The sequence below is a fragment of the Orcinus orca genome, chromosome 13 (assembly GCF_937001465.1).
Source record: "Orcinus orca chromosome 13, mOrcOrc1.1, whole genome shotgun sequence".
Taxonomy (NCBI): domain Eukaryota; kingdom Metazoa; phylum Chordata; class Mammalia; order Artiodactyla; family Delphinidae; genus Orcinus; species Orcinus orca.
The window spans coordinates 57224352-57240954 of record NC_064571.1 but is presented as its reverse complement, the minus strand read 5'-3'; the positions used below and the strand labels follow the sequence as shown (position 1 = coordinate 57240954).

At 41.3% G+C, this 16603-nt stretch overlaps 1 protein-coding gene across 9 annotated transcripts in view; it reads left to right on the top strand.

Moving 5' to 3' along the window:
• The window catches only part of MTA3 (metastasis associated 1 family member 3), a 168212-nt gene that overhangs the window by 100895 nt on the left and 50714 nt on the right, over positions 1–16603 (top strand). For all 9 annotated transcript variants that reach the window (XR_007470869.1, XR_004480725.2, XM_049695989.1 and 6 more), the window contains exons 9-10: positions 1678–1866; positions 15694–15768. Coding sequence is in view for 7 of the 9 variants with exons in the window: in XM_049695989.1 (XP_049551946.1) it covers positions 1678–1866; positions 15694–15768 (264 nt within the window). In the remaining 2 variants the exon portion in view is untranslated. The remainder of the gene's footprint in view (positions 1–1677; positions 1867–15693; positions 15769–16603) is intronic.

The window sequence follows — 16603 nt, the reverse complement described above, 5'->3', positions numbered from 1 at the left end:
GATTATAACTAGGAAATTGATAATGAAATCCTTACTTGCTTTTGTTTTATGGAATCCGATCTATTTTAGGGGAGATGTCAGCCCTTGTTAAAGCAGTTAGTTACTGTTCCTAATCATGTCCTAAATTCTGCCTTTAGCTCTGTCAACAAATTCATATTCAGCATCTTTATGTATCACAGTATAAATACATACTTTTAATGTGTATTTTAGCTAATAATTTTTTTCTCTTTAATAGATGTTAGTTGATATTGGAGCTTATTTTATGCTTTTGTACCAGTGGGGAACTGTCCACTGTCCCCTACCAGATATTTTGGGATCATTTATAAGCTAAATTTTTAAGAAACATAGATGTGACTCTATCCTCATTTATGAAATTTTTAATAATTATCAGAAGATACTTTGTGTAAAAGGTGTAAAACTTGGCTTTCATATGTTAGAAAGTTTAAACAGAACTAGTTCTCACTTGGCAAGGATTTGATCACCAACCAAATCTGTACCACACCTATATGCTTATCCAGACACAACTGACTGTCCTGTTCATCAGTTTTCCTGCTACACATACAAATACGCATGCATATTATGAATAGATCTTTTTAAAATAAGCTAGACCCAAGGTACTTCTGAAAAAAGCCACTTATATTATTCTAATCTATCTTTCCTCCTTTCAAATCACTCACCCTTGAAATATATATGAAATCCACACTGGCCCAGGTAGCTGTTCCAAGCAAGCCTAGTCATCTATTCTTGGTCTTACAGAGTTTCAACCAAGTTACTGTTTTTACGTGGATATATAGTTTTGTTTGTTTTGTTTTGTTTAACATGGTTGTGTAATTTTGTCTTCACCATTCTCAGTTTCATTGTTTTTTCTCCATCTCTTGTTCTTAGTATATCATTCTCTTGCTCCAACCTGAGAATATTTTTTCTCACTCTGATACATCCTCTGTCTACATATTTTTCCCTTGTCAAGGAAGGCTGTGCCAACCTTATACAATAGCTGAAGTGACTCTGGCACTTTTAACCAAAAGGATGATGGAACTTTCTGGGTTCGCATTTTAATTCCTGGGGTCCTAGGTCTTCATAGTTAGGTTGCTGTAACAAACAAATGCATTTAAAAAAAAATACAGGGCTTCCCTGGTGGCGCAGTGGTTGAGAATCTGCCTGCTAATGCAGGGGACACGGGTTCGAGTCCTGGTCTGGGAGGATCCCACATGCCGCGGAGCAACTAGGCCCGTGAACCACAACTACTGAGCCTGTGCGTCTGGAGCCTGTGCTCCGCGACAAGAGAGGCCGTGATAGTGAGAGGCCCGTGCACCACGATGAAGAGTGGCCCCCGCTTGCCACAACTAGAGAAAGCCCTTGCACAGAAACGAAGACCCAACACAGCAAAAATAAATTAATTAATAAACTCCTACCCCCAACATCTTCTAAAAAAAAAAAAGAAAGAAAAACCTTAAAAGGTACAAATCAACATGTTCTTAAAAGCAATACGTGGTGTTTTAAATAACTGCATAAATCCATTGTTTAAATTTTTTTCTTGTGTTATTAAAAAAGTAAATACTAAGTATATTGTTGCTAATTAAGTGCATCATGCATTTTAATATTTCTGTTCTTAAATAATCTAGCAAGTTTGCATTTCTGGCTGATCTTTTCTCTCCATTTTCTTTGTTTTTTTTTTAGTTTCATGCTATGGATACGTTGTATAGGCACAGCTATGATTTGAGCAGTGCAATTAGTGTCTTAGTACCACTTGGGGGACCTGTTTTATGCAGAGATGAAATGGAAGAATGGTCGGCCTCTGAAGCTAGTTTATTTGAAGAGGCACTGGAAAAATATGGCAAAGACTTCAACGACATACGTCAAGACTTTGTAAGTAGAAAATTGTGAATTAAATAAAAGTTGGGGTGGGAATATTTTATCTGTTTTAAAAATTTGGCAAATCTTAAACTATTCATCTAGCAAGCCTCTGACGTAGTAATTTTCATCTGCTCAACGTAGAATGCAGGCCAGTGTTGTGGAGGGAGAAATTGACATTTGTCTTGAGCAGTAATCGTAAGACCCAGGGTCAGGAGGCCCTGAGTTCTTGCTATAAACCTTGGCAATATGAATTAATCCTCTTCACCTCTCTCTGAGTTCCAAGTTAAAAATATGCACAGCTTTTCTAACCATTTGCACTAAATATTTCTGATCTCTGCTTGCTTTTTTTTTTTTTTTTGCGGTACACGGGCCTCTCACTGTTGTGGCCTCTCCCGTTGCGGAGCACAGGCTCCGGCCCAGCCGCTTCGCGGCATGTGGGATCTTCCCGGACCGGGGCACGAACCCATGTCCCCTGCATCGGCAGGCGGACTCTCAACCACTGTGCCACCAGGGAAGCCCCCTGATCTCTGCTTTTTAAGCTTGTTGCTGTCTTTTAGAACTTCGGTATTTTTCTAGTTATCTTACCAATCATTGAGCTGGAATTTGATACAGACCTCTATTATAGAAACGACCTGTATCAAGCAGAGCAGAAGAATTTGCTTTATGGGTTTTTGATCTTTACTCTTCTTGATGATATGCAGGATCTTACTTGCATTTTAAATACTAGGTAATCTTGTCTACTATTATGTACTTCCTTTGTCTTTGTATTTATGGAATTGCTGTCTTTAATTAACCTTACAGTCTCTTTGAAATGGGGAAATTTCTATTTGAGAAGTTCATAAATAGCTTTCTATAACAGCCATTCTTTTTTTTCAAAAATATTTATTTATTTATTCATTTATTTATTTGGCTGCCTCAGGTCTTAATTGTGGTGCATAGGATCTTAGTTGCGGCATGTGAGATCTTAGTTGCGGCACGCAGGCTCTCTGTTGCGGTGCACAGCCTTCTCTTTGGTGGCGCACAGGCTTAGTAGTTGCAGCGCATGGGCTCTAGAGCATGCGGGCTCAGTGGTTCTGGCACATGGGCTCTCTAGTTGTGGCAAGCGGGCTCTAGAGCACACGGCTTAGTTGTCCCATGGCATGCAAGATCTTAGTTCCCCGACCTGGGATCAAACCAGCATCCCCTGCATTGCAAGGCCGATTCTTAACCACTGGACCACCAGGGAAGTCCCAGCAGCCATTCTTTTTTAAAAATTATGAAAATAGGGGCTTCCCTGGTGGCACAGTGGTTGGGAGTCCGCCTGCAGATGCAGGGGACGCGGGTTCGCGCCCCGGTCCGGGAAGATCCCACATGCCGCGGAGCGGCTGGGCCCGTGAGCTATGGTCGCTGAGCCTACGCGTCTGGATGACTGTGCTCTGCAACTGGAGAGGCCACAACAGTGAAAGGCCCGCATACCGCAAAAAAAAAAAAATTATGAAAATAGACTCATTATAGCCTATGAAGTATTTAATGTGAGCTAGGATCCTGCCTTTTATGTTGTTGCATCTTTTTAAAATTATTTCTGAAGGACAATTTTACTTATCTATATGAGTTGATATACTAAATCCTAAACATGATAATTAAAGTTGTTAGTGTCACTGGCATTTGTTTTGGCAAAACTTTACTGACACCCAGATTGTTATATGTCATGGTTTCAATTTACAGGGTGTGCAGCTGGGAATTTAAAATGCATTGGTGGCATTTAGCTTCAGGTGGTCAGAATAACACAGCAGTGCAATGCTACTAATATAATATAGCTACACCACTAAATAGAAACCGCAAAAACAAAACCCCCTAAAGAACAAAGGCTGCAGGCCTGATAAAAGAGTAGAAGATGAGAAATACTAAAGTGAAACTAGTTTTCCCTGCACTGAGTGTGACATGCTCATTTTATGTCCTGATCATCATTCTGAACTCAGTTCAATTCAACAAATGTTTATTAAGCACCTGCAACATACCAGGCCCTTAAGTGTGCACTAGACATGCATCAGAAATGTAATGTGGTCCTTACTTTAGGGAATGATTCATAGTGAAGATCAAGAGATTGAAAGATAAGCCCTCAAATAAAATATAATGTAATTACTTCTGTCAGTAGTAAGAACGAGTATTATGGAAGTGGTGGGAAGGGAACTATGAGTTGTGCCAGTCAACTCAGGAGTGTCTTCACGGAGTTAACTGGCATTTCATCTGGACCTCTGATGGTAACGGGAGAGAACAGCAGATTGACGGGTATACACTGAGCTGTGAAACTTTTAGACAGCCTTCCTGGGCACTTAATACAGGACTAGGAAATAACTGAACAGTAGCTTGGTGCAATATACTTGGACATAGAGGCTGGCATTCATAGAAGGTAAAATAATGGTGTGAAAACGAGTATCACAGCAATAATGCTGTTAAATGGTTTTTTGTTACCTTCATGATCTAACAAAATTCTTGTAAATCTGTGGCATGATCAAGTTTTTCTGAAGGTGGTTAGAATGCTTGTTGATGAGCCAGTCCACATTAGGTTGTTGTATTTTGGAGCTTGGTATTGGCCGCCAGTGTCAGAAAGCTTGGATAGACCATCAGGAGGCTAACGCTTCAGAGGGTTTGTGTTTTGTGTAGTTTTGGGTGTTTGTTTGTTTTTTGAGATCCTTAGGCTTTGTTTTGTTTGTTTATTTATTTTTATTGAAATATAGTTGATCTACAGTGTTAATTTCTGCTAAGCCTACAGCTAACATCATCCTCATTGGTGAAAAGCAGGTACATGAAAAGGTGTTCAAGGGACTTCCCTGGTGGTCCAGTGTTAAGACTCCTTGCTTCCACTGCAGGGGGCGTGGGTTTGATCTCTGGTCAGGGAACTAAGGTCCTGTATGCTGTGTGGTGTGGTCAAAACAAACAAACAAGAAAGGTGTCCAACATCACTAATCATCAGGGAAAACCACCATGAGATATTGCCTCATACCTCTTAGGATGGCTATTATTTTTTTTAAAAATGAGAGTTAACAGACGTTGGTGAGGATGTGGAGAAGCATTGTCATTAATTCTTCTTTAAATGTTTGGTGAAGTCATCTTGTCCTGGGCTTTTCTTTGTTGGAAGGTTTTTGATTACTGATTCAGTCTTCTGTTCACATTTTCTATTTCTTCATGATTCAGTCTGGATAGGTTATATATTTCTAGGAATTTATCCATTTTTTCTAGATTATCCAGTTTGTTGGCATGTAATTGTTCATAGCAGTCTCTTAGGATCCTTTTATATTTCTGCGATATCATTTGTGATGTCTCTTCTTTCACTTCTGATTTTACTTATTTCAGTCTTCTCTCTTTTTTCTTAGTATAGCCAGTGGTTTGTCAATTTTGTTTATCTTTTCAAAAAACCGGCTCTTAGTCTATAGATCTTTTCTGTTGTTTTCCTTGTTTCTACTTCATTTATTTCTGCTGTGATCTTCTTTTTCTGCCAATTGGAATCACTCTCTTTTCAGTCTTTGTTTATTCTTTCCTCCTCTGACTGGATAATGTCTAAGGACCTGTCTTTGAGTTCACAGATTTTTCTGCTTGATCAAGTCTGTTGTTGATGATCTGCCTTGTATTTTTCATTTAATTCATTGTATTCTTCAGCTTTAGAATTTGTTTGCGTTTTCTAAAATGATTTCTCTCTGTTGAACTTCTTGTTTTGTTTGTATATTGTTTTCCTAATTTCATTGAGTTTTCTATCTGCATTTTCTTGTAGCTCACTCAACTTCGTTAAAACAATTATTCTGAATTCTTTGGGAAATCCTAGATCTCTATTTCTGTGGGATCAGTTCCTGGAAAATTACTGTGTTCCTTTGCGGGTGTCATGTTTCTTTAATTTTCCATGTTTCTCATAACCTCGTGTTAATTTCCGTGCATTTGACTGAGCAGACATTACAGACTGGTCTTAGTGGGGAAAGACCTTCACCTGCAGGTGGGTGCAAGGGTACCAGGCAAGTAGGGTGCACTGGTTCTAGCTCCTGGGAAGGCCCATTGGCATAGTGCACATTCAGCTTTATCAGCTGAGGTCAGTGTCAGTAAAGATTGCAACGGCCAAGGGTGCAGGTGTCTGCTGCAACAGAGAGGGCTGTTGGGGTCTTCAATGGCAAAGGCAGCTGGGGACCTCCTGATCTCTCTTTCTCCCACAGCGTATGTCATCGGCGAGGGGATGTCTCTTGGCTCTGGGTCTGGCTTGGAGTGCCCTCATGGTGGCAGTGGTGCCTGAGGTGTGGGCATGCTTGGGTCAGTCCCTGAGCCGGGAGTGGAGTGTGTGTGCTCACAGAGTGACTGAAGCATATGATCTGGTGCCTGTGAAGTGAGTGCATGTCGAGCAGCCAGGGCTCTGGGGTCTGGGGTGTGCACATCTTCTGGAAGGAGTACAGCAGCGTCTCCTTCTCTAGGAGGCCAGCAGCAGCAGTGGCTCTTGATTACCTCGGCGGCAGGAGCTGCCGGTTTCTTCTGCACAGGAGCCTGCTGAGGTGCACTCCAACAAACACTACAGAGTCCTCTACTGTACAAGCTGTAGGGATTCCTCAGCAGCTGTCTTGGGGTGCTCCTGAGGTCCTCAGTGACCAGGGCTGCCAGGCTTCTCTGCAGAGCAGGCCACTGGTGACTGCAGTGGTATCCAGTGTGTGGCTTATACTGATAGCCTCCACCCTTCGTTGTTCTTAGCAGTTTCCAGATGTCTCAGCTGAAGTCCGTCTCCTCAGTGATCCTCTCTGTGTACTCTCTGTGCAGTTATTCTCCATTTTTTGCTGCACTGTGTTGCTGTAGGTTCTTCTTTGACTCTTGCATCTTCCCAGGGCAATTTTCATTTGTTGATAGCTATCTAATTATCATTTTTTGTGGGGTTACAAAGGCTGGTATGTCCTCCTCTTGCTGGCGTATCTCTTCCTGTCCATTTTGTCTAGCTTGTTGTCATAAAGTTGTTCATAATCTCATTATACTTTTAAGTTCTGTGGGATGGATTTGTAGTGATATCCCCTCAGATATTCCTGATACTGGTAATTTAGCTTTTCTTTTTTCCTCATTAGTCTGGCTAAGGGTTTATCAATTTTATTGACCTTTGCAAAGAACCAGTATTTTAAAAATAACTAATTAATTAATTTTTGGCTGCATTGGGTCTTCGTTGCTACGCGTGGGCTTTCTCTAGTTGTGGTGAGCGGGGGCTTCTCTTGTTGCGGAGGGCGGGCTCTAGGCGCGTGGGCTTCAGTAGTTGTTTCACACATGCTCAGTAGTTGTGGCGCACAGGCCTAGTTGCTCCACGGCATGTGAGACCTTCCCGGACCAGGGATCGAACCTGTGTCCCCTGCGTTGGCAAGCGGATTCTTAACCACTACGCCACCGGGGAAATCCCAAGAACCAGTTTTTGATTTGATTGATTTTTCTGTTTTCTATTCCATTGATTTCTGCTTTTATGTTTATTGTTTCTTTCCTTCAGCTTGCTCTGAGCTTCTGTGCTTTTATCTTTTCCTAGTATTTTTTTAAGGTTGGAGCGTAGATCATTAATTTGAAACTTTGCTTCTCATGTAACCATTTATTGTTAATACTCTTGGCTGACAATTAATTCAGCTTTTGACTGAGAATGACTTCTGCCTTGTCCGAAAAACTTTACTGTCCCCTTTGAAGAGAGATTTCATTCTTTATAGAATTCACTAAAAATTTTTTTCCTCTTTGAGTATTCTAAAGATGTCTCTCTATCTGGCTTACGTAGTTTCTGATGAGAAGTTCCTATGTATGTAAATGTTTCTTTTTCTTTGTGCTCAAGATTTTCCCTTTACTTTTGTTTTACTACTACAGTATGAACCTGTAGTAGTAAACCAAAAGCCCTGGCAGGCTTTTCTTTATAATTATTCTACTTGTAGTTCACTGAGTCTCCGAGAGCTGAGATTTGTTGTTTATGTGTTAGTTTGTATAATTGGTATTGATCTGTCTTCTAGTGCACTAACTCTTTTCTTGGCTATGTCCAGTATACCAATAAACTTGTTAAAGGAATTCTTCAAATAGGATATATTTTCCTAACAGTCATATTTTATTTTTATGCTTTTTATCTCTGTATAAATTTCCCATCTATTCATGTGCACTGTCTGCCTTTTCAACTAGATCCTTTAGTATATTAATATAGTCTCTAGTTGGCCAGGTTTGGATCTCATTGTTGTTCTGGTTACCTTCAGTGTACCACTGTACTGGAAGGCTTAATATTTCATGTATGACCTTTATATCTTTGAGCCTCACAGGGCCCCCAAAGCTTAACTGAATCTCCCCATTTTTGCCAGAGATGCAAAATCCTTTCCTGCCTGGCTAATTCACCTACACCCCCACCCAGCCTTGAACCTAATGGGTTTCACTTCCCTTGCCAGCAGGCAGAATTATTCTCACAAGCCAATCACATCCTCCTGTGGGAACCTTCTTCCGGAACCAGGGCATACCGCACCCTCTTGTTATGCAAAGCCGCACTTCCACAGCCCCTACTGGGCTCACTGTTCCCAAGTACAACCCCTGTGTGGCCCTACATGGTGTGTAGTGTCCTCTTCCCCCAGACCGTGAGTATAAGTGACTAATAAACTGCTGTCAGTCTCATCTAGTTTGTCTCCAGTATCATGTGTCGTATGTCTGAGCACCTTCCACTGTCTTGAGGGGCGGGTCCCTCCCTCGCTGGTGGGATGAATAGGAGGTGAACTGAACATCCACAGACTTCATAGACTTACCTATGCTTAATGTAGGGCCTGAAAAGCAGAAGGGTCTTTTTCTTGTGTTCCTGTCCCATCCTTAGCAGGCCTTGCACTGCAGAGCCTGTCTCCACATTTTGCCCTTCCCCCTGTGGTAGTATGGTGTTGCAAGTCCACGGTGAGGGCACAGGGAGTTTCTTAGCTGTCCTGTTCCTGCCCCAGACTTTGGTAGGCTTTGTGTGCCTGAGTCTCAGCGGTGGAGCTCCCACAGCAGTTCTGTTCTTCCCCCAGCTCCCTTGTGGCAACCGGTCTCTGCTTTGTGTAGCCTTTTATTAGCAGGGCTTTTTGGATGTGAGCAAATTTCCTGTCCCCCTCCACTGGCCACCGCACTTTGCCTGGGACTTGGGGGTGGGATGGTTTCTAGTCCGTCTCCAGTGGCAGACACTTTTGCTTTGTATGAGAGAAGGATCTAAGAGAAGGATCTGGGAAGCGGTTTTCTGGCCTGGTCCCCAGTGGCAGCAGATCACCGTTGTGCACACCCACACCACCACCAATGGGCGGGTTTCTTGCCCTGTCCCAATTCTTTCTGCTGAACATCTGATGGAGGAAAGGGGGTGTGTCGATGCCCTCTGTGCACTGCTTTATTTAGCTTCATCTTCTTACCAAGGTTGATAAGTTGTGTGTTCATTTTCATTCCTTGATCTTTCCTTATGGTTTCCTTTTTGATCCTTGGATTATTTAGAAGTAAGTTCCACATATTTGTAGGGTTTTTTCCCCGTATATTTTTTGGTTATGAATTCTGGTTTAATTCTGTTGTATTCAGAAAACATACTTTGTTAAATACACACACACATACACACACACATAAATTTTACATTTTGAAGACGTGATTGATTCTACTGTAGTATATGGTTTGGTTTGGTGAATGCACCATGTGCTCTTGAAAAGAACAGATATTTTGCTGTTAGGTATAATATTCTATAAATGCTACTTGGGTCAAGTTTATTGATAATGTTGTTCAAGTCTTCTGGAGCCTTACTGATTTTCTGCCCACTTGTTGTGTTACTTGTTGAGAGAGCAGTATTAAAAGTCTCTAGCTTATAATTGTAGATTTTTCTATTTTTCTTTTCAATTGTATTAGGTTTTTGCTTTAAATGTATTGAATCTCTGTTGGTGGACACGTACATATTTAGGATTGTTATATTCTTGTGATGATTCGACCTTTTTATCTTCACATCATGCTTCTTTATCCATGGGTAATATACCTTGTGACAAAGTCTAATTTTTCTCCTATTAATATAACCACTCCGGATTTATTGTTTACATGATATATTTTGTTTCCATCCTTTTACTTTTATTTATTTCCAAAGTGGGCTTTTTGTAAACAGAATACAGTTGAATTTTCTTTTCACCCCCAACCAATCTAACAATCTCTGCCTTTTACTTAGAGTGTTTAGACCACTTGCCTTTAATATAATTATTAATAATATAATTATCAGTTTAAATCCATCATTTTACCCTGAGTTTTCCATTTGTCCCATTGTCCTTTATTCCTCCCCCCACACTTTTTTAAAAAATTTATTTATTTTATTTTTTTGGCCGCGTTGCGTCTTCATTGCTGCACAGGGGCTACTCTTTGTTGTGGTGCGCGGGCTTCTCATTGCGGTGGCTTCTCGTTGCGGAGCATGGGCTCTAGGTATACGGGCTTCAGTAGTTGTGGCACGCGGACTCAGTAGTTGTGGCAGGCAGGCTCAGTAGTTGTGGCTTGCAGGCTCTAGAGCGCAGGCTCAGTAGTTGTGGCACACGGGCTTAGTTGCTCCGCGGCATGTGGGATCTTCCCGGACCAGGGCTCAAACTTGTGTCCCCTGCCTTGGCAGGTGGATTCTTAACCACTGCGTCACCAGGGAAGCCCCTCTTCCCCCTTTCTTTTTTTTTCCTTTTTTTTTTTTTGGCGGTACGCGGGCCTCTCACTGTTGTGGCCTCTCCCGTTGCGGAGCACAGGCTCCGGACGCGCAGGCTCAGCGGCCATGGCTCACGGGCCCAGCCGCTCCGCGGCATGTGGGATCTTCCCGGACCAGGGCACGCACCCGTGTCACCGGCATCGGCAGGCAGACTCTCAACCACTGCACCACCAGGGAAGCCCCCCACCCCCTTTCTTGATTAATTTTTTATGATGCTCATTTCATCTCTCCTGGTGGCTTACTAACTAAACTTTTGTTTAGTGGTTTACAATATATATCTTTAATGTACCACAGTTTACCTTCAATCAAATTCTGCTTAGATCACATAGATTATAAGAACCATGAAACAGTACACTTCTAGTTCTTCCTTCCCATTCTTGTGCTTTTGTCGTCATACATTTTATTTCTGTACATGTTCTAAGCCCCACAGTGCATTATTAATGTTTCTTGCTTTAGGCAATCAGTGATCTTTTAAAAAGTTTAATCCCCCCCATGTTTATTTACTTATTGTTACTTATTTTTTAAAAATTTACCATTTCTGCCCCTCTTCATTTCTTTGTGTACATTCAAATTTCCACCACCACCTATGGATTTCTCAGGTCTCCCCCACTGGCTCAGTTCTTTCTGATGGACACCCGATAGAGATCTCTGGCAAATGTGTTTGGATTCCGCTTGTGTCTAGAGCTTCCACAGATGCTAAACAGTTGTCCTAGCCCACTGTTGACCTTTAATAATCTGGTAACTTTTTTGTTGTTCATCACCTGTTTCTTTTATGCTCTGCCAAAGTAAAAATACTTAGAGTCCTGTCTGTCCTTGGAGTGACTTGGGAATTTAGTTCAGTTGATTGTCTTGTAATCTTAGCTCTCTGATGGACTAAAGAGTTGATGTGGTTTTATAAATTATCTGTTTCTTTCCTCATCTTTGGAGTGGGGATGACATTCTCTTGTGGATCTCTACATCCTAAACAGAACCTGAAATATGCAGAGGAACCTGAAAAATTCGAAGTGCAAAACAGCAAAGTCCTTCCCTCTTCATACAGTGGAGTGAGTCCTTTGCCATAGAAACTCCTTTAGCAAAGGGTATTTCCTGGCTGTTGTATCATTTAGACTTCAGTTGCAGATGACAAAATATTGGAGCTGTTTTAAACAGAATGGGATTTAACTTTAGAAATTAGATGCTTAAAATCATTGATAGGGTTGGAGAAGTAGGCTCAAGCTGGACCTCAGAATAGTCCCACAGAAATGGTTCCACAAGTGAGCTCTTAACCTCTGCCCCATGTGGAAATTGAGAAGCTGCTGGGTTAACTTCTGGGCCAGGATCACACTACTTTAGCCGTGATCTTGAGATCAGGAAACCTCTAGCAGCGTCATTGGCTCTAGAACAATTTTGTGCCTCCTGCTTCTGCTGCAGCAAAATGGATCCCTTGTGCACCATCCACTCTATGCCTGCTTAATTCACTTCTGAATTTGTCTTATACACATACATCTGATTGGCAGAGATAAATCCAAGGGGGTCTTGGAAATATAACGTTGGATTTCTAGCCTTTGTAGCATAAGCAAGTGAACTAGAGGGAAGTTGGAAAGGATACTGAGCAAGTCATAATTAGAGACGACAGAATCCATTTGAGTGAGCTATTATGAGGAGACAGAAATTTATTAAAGGCTGTCAGAAGGCTAACAGACGTTAGCCAGGGATCCACGTTTCGATGCTTCACAGACAGGACTTGTGAAGCCAAGAGCAGTATCTAACCCCACAATGGCAGTGCTCTAGCAGGAGCCCCACTACAACATCTGCTACCTCTACTCAGCAATCTTGCATGATTCTGTTCTACCTTGACTCTGTCAGTAAGTGCCACATATCTAGGGTCTATTCTTAGAACACTTCTTTTACCAATTTTTGTATTAGAGTACTTTTGATTATAGGTGAGAGAAACTCAACCTCATCTAGTTTAGAATAAAGGATAGATACTTTGGTTATATTAGTCGGGGTTCTTAGTTGGTAAGTACAGATTTCACTATAATTTAAACCGAAAGGCATATAGGATATTAGGTTCTCATAAAATCTCTGGGAAGACTGGAGAACCAGGTTTGGATGCTGCACTTCCAGAAACAGTGGAAAGACCCATGCCCTCTGCTGCTTGGAATCCATGATGTCAAACATGGATGGCAGAAAAGTCAACACACATGCCCCAGAAGAACGTGGTATCCCAGCCATTGTTCTTGCCGAACTATCCAGTCTCCCTGCATGCAGCCTTATTCTGATGTTGCTAACTCCTGTACCTAAGTGTCATTCACATTTGTCAGCTTGGCTAAACCTGGCCTGTATGTCTGCGTCCTTGTTCAAGAGTATCTGGGGAAAATGTATTTAGAGCTTCAAGGAAGGTAAGCTGGAAGTAGTTTGGAAATGGGTGTACAGTTTATGCCACCACCCACTTCTTTGACTACTTAACATCCATCCTTGCCGTCTCTACATGCTTCCTTTCCAGACATCAACTTTAAAACAATAGTAATTATCCCTGAATCATTAGAAAATATGGTACTGTTTCCTTAAATGAGGAGGCTTAAATTTAACGTCACAGCATCCATCTCTGGTTGCTGTTTATTCCTCTTCTGGTTTTAGCCACAACCCTGTCTTTATAGCTTGTAACTTCTGCATTAAATTATAAAGGTAAAAACACCACCACCAACAGACCTTATATAAAAAATAGAAAGGGAATTGGGTGCAGAAGGAAAATAATTACACTGAGCAAGGAAGAAAACACAGATAGCTTCGTTAGTCTTCCGTTCTTCCTGATGCCTTCATTGTCATTCAGGATAGAACAGCACACACACACACACACACACACACACACACACACACACACACACACACACACACACACACACACACACACACACACACACACACACACACACACACACACACACACACACACACACTGTTCTCCCCTCCGTATCTTAGATGACCAGAGTTCTTAGTCTGGTGGGGTGACCCAAACCTTCATTCTTGTAGGTTGTGGGCTTACAAGAAGTGTTTTGTGGGAGTAAGTCATTCATAAGTCTGTGTGTGCTATTGCTAGTCAATAGCACAGAAAAGGCAAATCATATCTAGAATAATTGTCCATTCAATGAAAACAGGTAACTGCTGAGAGTCTAATCTAACTGACATGTTACCAGGAATGGTGCCATGTTGGAGGCCCAGTGTACTCTGTTCCTTGCAGATTAGACAGTTGGAGTAATCAGATCAGAATGGGTGAGAAGACATCCCTGTGGTGGCATCCACAGGTGTGTCCATTTTGTTTACGTGTCCTTTGAGCAGTCATTGGGTGGCTAGGGAAAGAGGCTGGCTTATAGCCATAGGGATCATCTTATCCAGCAGACGAGTGAAAAACCTCCTTTGCAGAGGAGCCTTTGTGACCATGGGGGCTCAAATATCCTCACAGCCAGGCCCACCCTCAGATGTCTGACCCACAAACCTCTTTTATAAGCATCATTGTTACCAGTCCTCTAATCTCATTCCTTTCAAGTCCCTGATCATTGTGACAAGTAAATAACCATTGTCCATGGATGGGTATGGATTAGTACCTCTGGCCATCTCTCTTGCAACTCAAAGTAGAAAACCAGATGTCCACTCTAATGTTCTGCCCTCCAAAAGGATCTCCCTTCTTCACTGGGCTTCACAGTCACTCCTGCCTGGGGCTGAAATGCTGCAGCAGTATAATTCCATTCGGTGCCCATGCATCATGCGGAGCCATCTGCCACATTCGGATTTTTTCCTCTTCAGTTGACGTGTTGGAACTCCCATGGAAGCTGAGTGAGGGCTGAGGGAGAAAGGATACTACCTCAGGAGTGTGACCTACACTGCTCCTGGATGAGCGTGTGCTGGTGCCGAGTCCAGCTGATTAGGACTTTATGGCTTGGATAAAATCTGGCTCGTGAGGAAGCTCAGGTTACAGGGTCACTTGGTTTTCTTTTCTCAGGCTTCCAGGTAAATTGCATGCCCGGGCCTATTTCCCAGAAGAAGAAGAATTAAGGGGATAAGAGGTTTTGGCTTGCTTAAAACCCTGGGAGACTATGCCTCAGCTGTCCTGTGAGGTGTTGCTGTAGTTGGCTCCTTAACGCCATCCCTCAGACACTTTCAGCTCCATTAGATTGCTTGTTAAATGGGAGAAAATTATGTTTGCTTTAACTGCAATCCAAATGCCAGCTGTGCCGATCTGTTCCTGTAAGGAGACCACATTTGTTGAAGTTGCCACCCAGTTAAGTTTTAAAATAACGTCCTTTTTCTAAACTCCATTTATTTTTCTCTTCAGACCAAACAGGTGAGTTAAACGTGAAGATGACAGGAATTGCATGGTTGTTGTACATGTGGGTCATAAACAGACCCCTAGCTGCACTGGGGTCTGGGAAGAACTATTTTAACTCTAAACCCAGTGGTGCATTAGGGCAAGCTGGGAGTCAGAGGGTGCTGAGTCATCTATCAGTAAAATCTGCCACGACAGCTAAAACTCGAATGTTATCAGTCATTTTGTTTGATCTGCCCTGATTTGCATCTTGGAAGACTAACAGATCTCCCTTTACAGAGGGACATATTAAATATATTCTTTCATCGTGGGTCTCATAAGTAAAGGCTCATTTGGCCATTTTGAATAATTATGGAACATAGCAGACAAGCTTCCTATTTTTCTAATATGTGCCACACTTGGCTATGTTCTTTTTCAGAGATTTAGGTTTTCATTTTATTTACAACAAAATAGATCAGAATAGAGCAGTTTTGGAAAGGATGAGAAATATTATACCAGAGACCAATGACCCCCAGTTGTAGGTGGCATCTTTGGAAGTTGAAGAACTCAGTCCAGATTCTTTAAAATATCATTTCTAAAAATTGTACTTCCACCCCACCTATAGCCTGAGAAAAACTGAGTAAGTCATGAAATATTTTCAGTTGTAAGGTTTATAATTTTTAACAGAATGGAAGTTGAGAAATGGAATGTGCATCTCTAGCTGAATAGAACTTGTTTGGGGACCCTTTTGCTCAGAATTAATTTCAGTTTTTCAAACATTTCTTCTAGAATGCATCTTCCACGTGGATTATTACCTCCTTATTTTTAAGAAGTGGTTTTAAAGGAAAAGAGTTTCTACGGTAGCTTGTTTTCATTATCATGTTAAATTTTTTTTCAGCTCCCTTGGAAATCATTGACTAGCATCATTGAATATTATTACATGTGGAAAACTACTGACAGATACGTGCAGCAGGTAATTTTTTCATATTGCTACCAATACAATTGCATTAAAATGAACTTTCTATTTATACATTAATATTTCTTAGCAATATGCTTAGTTTTAAATGTTTTGTTTGCTTTATCTTTTCTAGACCATTTTAAAGTACATGATTTCATATCTTTAACATATTATTTTAAGATTTTAGTCTCGATATTTTCTTTACTTCAGATTCCATTATGATAAATATTTTGGACAGACAACAGGGAAAGATACCAATAGAGAGGTATTACTTTCCTTGTAGGTGCCTGGTGCTTCATCTCTTTGTGAGTATAGTTGACAGGAATGACTTAAACTATGTAAAAGATCTTCTGAACCCTCCTAGACATTTTTGTGGTTATACCCCACAGTATAGGGTATACCCCGCAAAGGTCTTTGACCTTAACTGTAGTAGTTAGTCTTTACTAGTTTGATACTTCGTACAAAAGCACGCAACTTTTTTTCCCAAAATTATCTCTAAAAGCAGGGAATCACTTATTTTGTAAATTCTCCCCAAATGTCCCAAATTGAGGTAATCCGTTACCTGTTTTGAGTAATACTACTTTTGGGGGAAAGGTACATTTTCCTCAAGTGACCTCAGTCAGTATATTATATTCTTCTAGTTAACATGTCAGAACTGGTAAAGGGGCAAGTATATTTAACACAGACATTATTTTTCCTAAGTATATGATCACCCAGTGGCAAGTGTTAGATGCTGTAAAAATACAATTTAAAGATCACTTTAAAAATTACCATAGTGAGTTGTTGAGGTTGTGAATAGTGAATAAATACCCATGGCTTGTTGAAAAGTTCCCAGCATCACATCATATAT